The sequence below is a fragment of the Poromitra crassiceps genome (assembly GCF_964638095.1).
Source record: "Poromitra crassiceps genome assembly, chromosome: 6".
NCBI lineage: Eukaryota > Metazoa > Chordata > Actinopteri > Beryciformes > Melamphaidae > Poromitra > Poromitra crassiceps.
Genome location: NC_139627.1, coordinates 43,163,578 through 43,173,482, shown reverse-complemented (window position 1 = coordinate 43,173,482; position 9,905 = coordinate 43,163,578). Strand labels below are relative to the sequence as shown.

Sequence of the window (9,905 nt, the reverse complement as noted above, 5' to 3'; positions counted from 1 at the left end):
GGGCTATCACAAGCCAGCAGTATCAATATAAACTTAGACCTGACCTAATTTAATAATATGGCATCAGCCGATCCAGTAGCTCGGTTATAATATCAAATAGCTGATGAATAAACTTAGTCCTGAACTGCTGAGCGGGCTATCTCAAGCCAGCAGTATCAGTATAAACTTAGACTTGACCTAATTTAATAATATGGCATCAGCCGACCCAGTAGCTCAGATATAAAATCAAATAGCTGGTGAATAAACTTAGTCCTGAACTGCTGAGCGGGCTATCTCAAGCCAGCAGTATCAGTATAAACTTAGACCTAGACTACCTAGACCTGAATTAGCAGTATAATATTAGTCATCCTAAATAATCCTAATAAATTTTGATTTGACCTAATTTTATTGTTGTCTATAGAGTTAGTTCCACCTCTGCGCAGATTCCCCCGCTCTCTTCTCTCTCTCCCCCTCAGGTGTCCTTCATTGGCCTGACGTACACCCCACCGCTGCAGCCCTAGGTCCGGCCGTCATCGCCCTAGCCACCTGTCGTCACTCTAGGCCATCTACCCACTACTCCTTCTACTGTCTGACACCCCGGGCTCATCACCATCACCGACCCCTATCCTCATCATCCTGGTCACCTGCTTGCCTAAGGGAAGGGGGGGGCGCCCCCCCAGCCCCCCCCCCCCCCCCCCCCCCCCGCCGCCTCATCATCACCTCCAACTCCTATCCTCCCCTCCTCTTAATCATCACCTCCGACTCCTATCCTCCCCTCCCCTCCTCTTAATCCATGTCACCAACGCGGACTCATGGATTCCTCAGATCATCCTCATGGAACTCCCAATCTTGTTACCCCTTTTTGTCACCTAGCTAATTAACTAGTATTCTCTAAACCTACGAACACTTAAAGACTGCATTTTCTATTTCTTTTTGGACTCTACTTTTTAGATTTCAACTCCCTTCCCTGATCTTAGGATAATTTAAAAATTACATTTTTATATCCCTTCTGTTGGACTCTTTTTTACATTTTCAATTTTCTGTTCTCTTGTACATTTTATTTCCATAATAAACCATTCACAGAGTTTCATTATCGGAAACTCTGTGCATGGTTTAGCCCGGCATCTCTCGGCCTGTCTCGGAGGGGAGTCCCCAGATGGGGGTCCGCTGCTGTGGCCTGGGTGGGCCCGTCCCCCGCGTGGCCTGCTCTCACGCTCTCAGTCACTATGCTGGTGGCTGGGGGCTGGGGGGGCGGGTCGCGTGGGGGCTGGGTCCGTCCGGGCCGCAGCAATTGGCCCCTAGCACAACGACCTCACAAGGTTCCTCCTCAGCCAAGTCACTGGGGCAATCCATGCGGCGATCCATATGGTGGAAAGGTTTTCTTGCGTTCACTGGGGGTGAGGGGGTGCCGCTGTGTCCCGGCCTGGCCTTCCCTCCCACGCCCTATGTGGGCGGGGGCCGGGTCGGGGGGCATCGGTGCTCTTCATCACTGGTCGAGGGCTGCCGGTTGGTTTAGAACAGCTTAGGTAGGCGATAGATTAGCTACAGCCTAAGGCTGACCTGTTAGTGTTCAGGCTAAAATCAGACTAGAGCAGGGTAGGATAGGCCAGATTAGGCTGTAGATTAGCTAGATACTATGTCCCAGTTAGCTCTGGTTAATGCTTAGAGTAGTCAGTTGTCTGATCTTCTCCCCCCCCCCTCTCTTTCCCCCTTCCCCCGCTTCTTCCCTTCTTCCCCCTTCTTGTTCTCCTCTCTTTCCATGCTCTTTCCTCCCCCACTCTCTTTCCATGCTCTTTCCTCCCCCACATCCCACCGCCCCCCCCTCCCTTCTCCTGCTCTCTCCTCATTCTCCCCCCCTCTGCTCCTTCTCCTCTTCTCCCCTATTTTCCTGAATCCCTGCCACTTCCTGCTCTCCCTTCTCTCACATTCCCCCTGCTCTCCTTCCCCTGCACCCTCCCACCTCTCCTTCTCTGCCTCTCTGTCCTCCCCCCTCTCTCACATTCCCCCTGCTCTCCTTCCCCTGCACCCTCCCACCTCTCCTTCTCTGTTCTCTCCTCCTCCACATTTCCCATTTTCCCCCCACCCTCGCCCTAATCCGGGCCCGTATCCTACTCCCTCCCTCCACCCTAGACCCTACCTCTACTCTCTGTCCTCCCCCCTCTCTCACATTCCCCCTGCTCTCCTTCCCCTGCACCCTCCCACCTCCCCTTCTCTGTTCTCTCCTCCTCCACATTTCCCATTTTCTCCCCACCCTCGCCCTAATCCGGGCCCGTATCCTACTCCCTCCCTCCACCCTAGACCCTACCTCTACTCTACCTCCCCTGTACCCTTCCACCTCTCCTTCTCTGTTCTCTCCTCCTCTCTGTCCTCTCCCCTCTCTCACATTCCCACTGCTCTCCTTCCCCTGCGCCCTCCCACCTCTCCTTCTCTGTTCTCTCCTCCTCTCTGCCCTCTCCTCCCTCTCACATTCCCCCTGCTCTCCCTCCCCTGCACCCTCTCCTTCTCTGTTCTCTCCTCCTCCACATTTCCCATTTCTCCCCACCCTCGCCCTAATCCGGGCCCGTATCCTACTCCCTCCCCTCCCCCAACCCTAGACCCTACCCCTACCCTGGCTCTCCCTCCCCTGCACCCTCATCTCTCCTCCTCTGTTCTCTCCTCCTCCACATTTCCTATTTTCTCCCCACCTCCCCCCTCCCCTCCCTCCTCCCTCTCCCTCCCTCCTCCACTCTCCTGCTTTCTTCAAATGTTCAAATGTTATCTTTATTCTGTATATTCTTGTTACTGTGTGTTAGCTAGAATCAGCTAGACATACTTTCTGTGAAGCCCTCTGAGACATGCTTGTGAATTAGGGCTATATAAATAAACTTGACTTGACTTGACTTGACTAGTCTCTCAGGCCAGTCTACCTCTTCCACAATCTTCAGATGCTCATTACATATTACATTACATTACATTACATTACGTCATTTGGCAGACGCTTTTATCCAAAGCGACTTACAATATCACATTTTTGTCAGCAATAGAGCAATCAACTATGCAACACAGTCTATGACAACTACAACTTTTGAAGGAACAGTGGTACAAGTTTAGTTTAGGTAGTAGTTTTTTTTTTTTTTTTTTTAAGAGAGAAAGAAGTTACCGTAAATTCCGGACTATAAGCCGCGGCTTTTTTCCCGTTTTTTGGCCCCTGCGGCTTATATAACGGTGCGTCTTATCTATGGATTTTTTCAGAAAAAAAATTTCAAATACAAATAAAATCTCTCTTTTTTAGCACTCTTTCTACCTATAAATCCACTTCTGTTTTAATTTCCTCTGTTGCCCTCTTTTCACCACACCGCGGACACTGTGTGCACTGTCGAAATAAACAAAGGTGTTGTGTTATGTTGTTTTGTTGAAATGTTACGGTAATACGGTAAATGGGAGCTTCCTCAAACAGCCAACAATCCCCTCTGTGCGTGAACCCTTACATATGGTAATTACGGTAAGCAAAGTTCATCAGCCCGGAATCACAACTAGACCAGCAGTCTCTCTCTCACTTACCATGGGGAAGGTACGCAGAAAGTCACACGACGCAGCTTTCAAGCTGAAAGCAGTCGAACTCGCACTAAAAGAAACAAACAGAGCAGCTGCGCGTACCCTGGGCATCGATGAGTCAATGGTGAGACGTTGGAAGCAGCAGCAGGAGGAACTGTCTCAGTGTAATAAGACAAAAAAGTCCTTCAGAGGCCACAAAAGCAGATGGCCGGAACTTGAAGATTCCCTTGAGGACTGGGTGTTGACCCAGAGAGGAGACGGCCGAGGCGTTTCCACGGTGCAGATCCGACTGAAGGCCAAAACAATCGCCACCGAGATGAAAATTGAACATTTCAGAGGTGGGCCATCTTGGTGCTACCGATTCATGAGACGAAAGGGACTGTCCGTCCGGGGGAGAACTACTGAACAACTCCCTCCCGACTACCAGGAGAAAATCACAAACTTCGCCGAATTCACACAAAGGAAGATCACGGAATATTATAGGAGTGTGAAAACATCCACAATCACCAACGGGTTCCAAAACGCTGGACTGCTGCGGGATGAAAAGGATGACGCCGCCACAGCTGGCGCTGAGGGCCGTCAGAGGCTTCAGAGGCTGTTCGATGCCGACAGTGATGAAGAGGAGTTTGTTGGTTTTGAGTGACAATGAAGGAGAGAGGAGAGTGGTTGACGAAGCCACCCTGAACCTGTTCGTTTCCGACACTGAAGATGAGGACTTTGGTGGTTTCAGTACGCAGGAAGAAGAGGAAGACGAGGATTAGTGACTTGACTTCTCTGGTTACAGGTTTGCTGCACATATACGGTAGCCTATTGTTGTGTGATTTTGTCTGGGGATTAGTGACCTGACTTTTGTTTTGTTTTGTTGAAATGTTAATAAATGGGAGCTTCCCCAAACAGCGATCTCTTTCCCGACATTCCTCTCTGTGCACGAACCCTTTCATATGGTAATTAAACATCAAAACACCCGCGGCTTATAGTCCGGTGCGGCTTATAGAAGAAAAAAATAGTCAATTTTGGTGCTGCGGCTTATAGACCGGTGCGTCTTATAGTCCGGAATTTACGGTAGTTCAAGAAGGGCCCAGATGGAGCCTGAAAAGGTGTGTCTTTAGTCTTTTCGAAAGATCGGCAGTGATTCGGCCGTCCTGACCGAAGGTGGAAGCTCGTTCCACCATTGAGGTGCCAGGGACGAGAAGAGTCGCGAACGGGATGAGCGACTTTTGAGCCCCCGTAGTGGAGGAGGGGCGAGGCGTCCTGCACTGGTGGAGGAGCGGAGGGAACTGTGAGAGATTTGGAGCCTGACCATAGATTGTAAGTACAGGGGGGCTGTCTGGTGTACTGCCCTGTAGGCCAGTACCAGTGTTTTGAATTGAATGCGTGCCGTGATGGGAAGCCAGTGAAGGTCCCGGAAGAGGGGAGTGACATGAGAGAATTTGGGTTGATTGAATACCAGACGGGCTGCAGCGTTCTGAATGAGCTGAAGCAGTCGGATGGCTGCAGCAGGTAGCCCAGCCAGAAGAACATTGCAGTAGTCCAGGCGAGAGATGACCAGTGCCTGGACCAGGAGTTGTGTTGCTTCCCTTGTGAGAAACGGACGGATTTTGCGGATGTTGTACAGGGAGAACCTACAGGAGCGGGCAGTTGCTGCGATGTAGGCTGAGATGGACAGCTGATTGTCAAGGATCACTCCAAGGTTCTTAGCTGTTTGAGAGGGAAACACCGTAGTGTTGTCAATGGATATGGAAAGATCGGTGAGGGGACAGTCTTTCCCGGGGAGGAAGAGTAGCTCTGTCTTACCAAGATTCAGCTTGAGATGGTGGGCTGACATCCAAGCACCAATGTCTTTGAGGCATGCAGCGATACGTGCCTCGATTTGGGTGTCTGAGGGGGGGAAAGAGAGGTAGAGCTGAGTGTCGTCAGCATAGCAGTGGTAAGAGAAGCCATGAGATGAGATCACATGGCCAAGAGATCTGATATAGAGAAGGAATAGCAAGGGGCCCAGGACTGAGCCCTGGGGCACACCTGTGCTAAGAGTACATGATCTGGATAGAGATCCTCGCCATAGAACCTGGTATGAGCGGTTAGAGAGATAGGAGGCAAACCAGGAGAGTGCAGATCCTGAGATGCCTAGATCAGAGAGAGTAGAGAGAAGAATCTGGTGATTTACTGTATCAAAAGCTGCAGACAAGTCAAGGAGGATAAGGACAGAGGAAAGGGATGAGGCCTTAGCAGTGTGTAGGGCCTCAGTGACTGAAAGGAGAGCCGTCTCAGTAGAGTGAGAAGCCTTGAAGCCCGATTGTAGAGGATCTAGTAGGTCATTCTGGGAGAGATAGAGAGAAAGTTGTTCGGAAGCAGCCCGTTCAAGGGTTTTGGAAATGAATGAGAGAAGAGAGACAGGTCGGTAGTTCTGGATGGCAGTAGGGTCAAGGGAGGCTTTCTTAAGAAGTGGCTTGACTCTAGCAGTCTTTAGAGGAGCTGGCACAAGACCAGAGGATAGAGAGGAGTTGATAAGGGTAGTGAGGAAGGGAGATATATGCTAGGGAGATAGATGCTCCAGTCTGTACTTCAGTGCGTTAAAATTTGGCCAGAGGAAGTTGTCATCTTCCAAAGAAAAAATGCTTCAGACCGGAGGAAGTTCAATGGTATTTGACCATTCACAACACATGAAAGAAATTATCGGATGGACCCACCTTCAGCGGATGTTCTGCCTATATCGGTTTGGACCAGTTTGGATGAGTTCAAAAGTCTCTATGAAGTACAGATGGGTAGTAGGGGTGTCAAAAAGAATCGATTATAAGATATATATCGATGCAGATGCGTGCACGATTCTGCATCGATTCACAAATGTCAAAAATCGAGTATTAAAATATATATATATATATATATGTATATATACCGTAAATTCCGGACTATAAGGCGCACCGGTGTATAAGCCGCACCTGCAAAGTTGACTGTTTTTTACATATATAAGCCGCACCGGACTATAAGCCGCGGGTGTTTTAATGGTATTTTTTTTTTTTTTTTTTTTTTTTTTTATTGTGTTTTAATGTTTAATTACCATATGTAAGGGTTCATGCACAGAGGGGATTGTCGGGAAAGAGATGGCTGTTTGAGGAAGCTCCCATTTATTAACATTTCAACAAAACAACATAACACAACACCACCTGTGTTGTTTTTTACAGTGCACACAGTGTCCGCGGTGTGGTGAAAAGAGGGCAAGAGAGGAAATTAAAACAGAAGTGGATTTATAGTTAGAAAGAGTGCTAAAAAAGAGAGATTTTTTTTTTTTCTTTTTTTTTGGGGGGAAAAAATCCATAGATAAGCCGCACCGTTATATAAGCCGCAGGGGCCAAAAAAGGCCAAAAAACGGGAAAAAAGGTGTGGCTTATAGTCCGGAATTTACGGTATATATATATATTTTTTATAATCAAATAAAATATAATGGAAGTACATGCAGTTGTTTATTTTAATTATGGATCATAATACAATGCAATTCCAAATGCACTTTTATTTTAAAAGTAGCCACACTGAGAAAAAAGAAAGTGAGAAAAAATAAATCATGTATTGCGGAAAAAAGTGATGCATCGATTTAAGATGCATCGAGATGCATCGAGATGCATCGATAATCGTAATCGAATCGAATCGTAGCCCTCTGAATCGTAATCGAATCGAATCGTGAGGCCAGTGAAGATTCACAGCCCTAATGGGTAGGCAGAAGCATTTGCAAATTGCGGGAGCCAACGCGTCTGTTTGAAGAGACGAAGTACACATATGACTCATCACTAGAATATCACTCCGCCATTCATCTCTTTATCATCATCAGCTGTGAGTCAGGGACACAACGCTACTAGCTTACAAATACATGTGAAAGTTTGCGTATGTAATGGCGGAATCTGTCCATGGAATCTTTCGTAGACAGAGATTGCCTACTTGCTCCATTCCCTTTTATAGATAGATAGATATGTGTGGCATTTATTTGGTTTGGGAAACCCCCATCTTTAAAAAGTATTAGCTCAAGTGGCTGACTGACTCAACAGAGACTAAAAAGTGTCTTGTTGCTAAGTCGTTACTAAGGGTCGGCCTACTTGCTGGAGTAGTAAACCTTTTTTTTATAGGCACAAAGCAATACAACTGCGTCTTTTGATTGGCCGGAAATTATGGTGGTTTCCAGATGGTTTCCAGGATTATACAACCTGCCTTGATGGTCCCCGGGTGGGCGTAAGGTGGCTTCCAGGATTTTCCAGGACCTTCCAGGTGGTTCCAGGACTTGATGACCTGGCCATGACCTTCCCCGGATCATAACCCACCACCATGCACATTTTCAGGCCAATCCCACCCGGGGAGAGGGCGGGGCGTGAGGTGTTTTCCAGGACTTTCCAGGTGGCTCCAGAACTTGTTGACGTGCTCATGACCTTCCCGGGATCAGAGCCCCCCGCCATGAAACATTGCAGCCCAATCTGACCTGGGGTGTGTGTGAGGTATTTTCCACTTGATGATGGGACTATGACCTTCCCCAGATCATAACCCCCCTGACAGGCAACATTTCAGGCCAATCCTCATGGGGTGTGGGCGTGAGGGGATTTCCAGGATTTTCCAGGTGGTTCCAGGACTTGATGACATGGCCATTACCTTCCCCAGATCATTCCCCACGCATGCAAAATTTCAGGCCAATTTCAACTTTATCGTGTAGATATAACTCTATTTTTCCAGTCAGGTTTCCTACAGTAACGCTACATGTATAAACATCGTTATGAAAATGTAGTGATATACAGCAAGGCTCTAACTCTGTTTTTCCAGTCTAGTAGTTTTCTACTTGTATAATCGTAGTTGTAACGTAGCTAACAGCTACAGCTATAGCTAACGCCATGTAGTGCTCCAACTGGTAGCTGTTGTAACTGGACGGTTCCACAATGTATTGTGTTGAAAGTCACCAAAACCATTGTAATTGCCGCAGATGTGGTGTGGTTGAGCTCTCTGTTGAAGCGCAATAATATGGGCGACCTGTGAAAGGCAGTAATGCACTGCAATGCATGGAGTCTGCCGGAAAGCCATAGAAGAAGAATTGACTCTTAAAGGGGCAGCGTCATGGCATAATTTTGAAAGTTTGGGCATTAAATGTAGTTTCCAGCACTTTCCAGGTGGTTCCAGGACTTTCCAACCTGCCCATGACCTTCCCTGGATGATAATCCACCTCCATGCAAATTTTCAACCCAATCGGACCGGCGGTGTGGGCGTGTATAGACAACAGACACACAGAGGGACACACAGAGGGACAGACAACTTCAACTTTATTATGTAGATTATTATACCCCAGGGTTTGTGTTATACCGTCATTATTAGCATAACATCACTGCCAATAATGACTGTAAAGCACACCCTCTTGTGTAATATTGTTTGATATTTCACATTTTTCTATTAAAGCTACTGTGCGTGTGTGTGTTTGCGTGTGTGTCTGTGTGTGTGTGTGTGTGTGTCTGTGTGTGTGTGTGTGTGTGTGTGTGTGTGTGTGTGCGCACACTCCTCCAGACTCCTGCAGAGGGTGCTGCCACCGTGCTATACAGCGCCCTGTCGCCCGCCCTGGAGGGCGAGGGCAGAGGGGGCTACTGGGCCAACGGTCGCAGGATGATGACATCGTCGCCGGCGACCTCCGACCCCCAGCTGCAGCTGAGCCTATGGGAAGCCAGCCGCCAGCTGCTGGGCCTGCAATAGCACTGGACTAAGGCGGGACTAACAGGACCTGGACCTCACCCACCCACACATCTCTCCATCGCTCTGTCTCTGACAGCCAGCTGTTAGCACCATCTCTCATCCGCCGCCTGACTGTGATTGGTTGTTTTGGAGTGAAGACCAGCCCCCCCCCCCCCCCCTTTTTTTTTCTTCCCAGACCCGCCAAAGAAGTGCTACAGGGGATAGAAGACAATTCTTTTTCTCACATACATGCACACACACACACACACACACACACACACACACTCACTCACACACACATTAGGGTTCGACCGATATATCAGCTCGTCGATATGTTTCTATTATTATTATTATTTTTAGCAGATTTGGGACCAGAGAATTATTCCAGTCGCCTGGCTGGTAAAACGATCCTGATAATGGGACCTCTCCTCCTGCTTCGCTCTACCGATCAGTCTGGACTTCCAGCCACTCACATCCATTTCAGTGAGCGGGAGTACTTGCCTTGACAGGCAACTCCGTCAGCCATTCAGCGTCGCCAAAGCCAATCCAATTGGAAGAACGACAAAAACGTATTTTCTGCCGAGAAACTCCGCTGGTGATTCCCGATTTCTCCCCCCTATTTTCTCCCCAATTGTGCTTGGCCAATTTCCCCCTGCTGCCCCGGTCGCTGCTCCACCCTCTGCCGATCTTGGGAGAGCCATAGACTA

General features: G+C 48.4%; 1 protein-coding gene across 1 annotated transcript in view; it reads left to right on the top strand.

The window, feature by feature from the left end:
* The window catches only part of LOC310778087 (polyprenol dehydrogenase-like), a gene marked incomplete at its 3' end in the record, with an annotated part of 63,141 nt that extends 53,922 nt beyond the window's left edge, over positions 1-9,219 (top strand). The window contains exon 7 of the mRNA XM_083638413.1: positions 9,037-9,219. Within this exon, the coding sequence (XP_083494539.1) occupies positions 9,037-9,219 (183 nt within the window). The remainder of the gene's footprint in view (positions 1-9,036) is intronic.
* Positions 9,220-9,905: the final 686 nt, after the last annotated feature.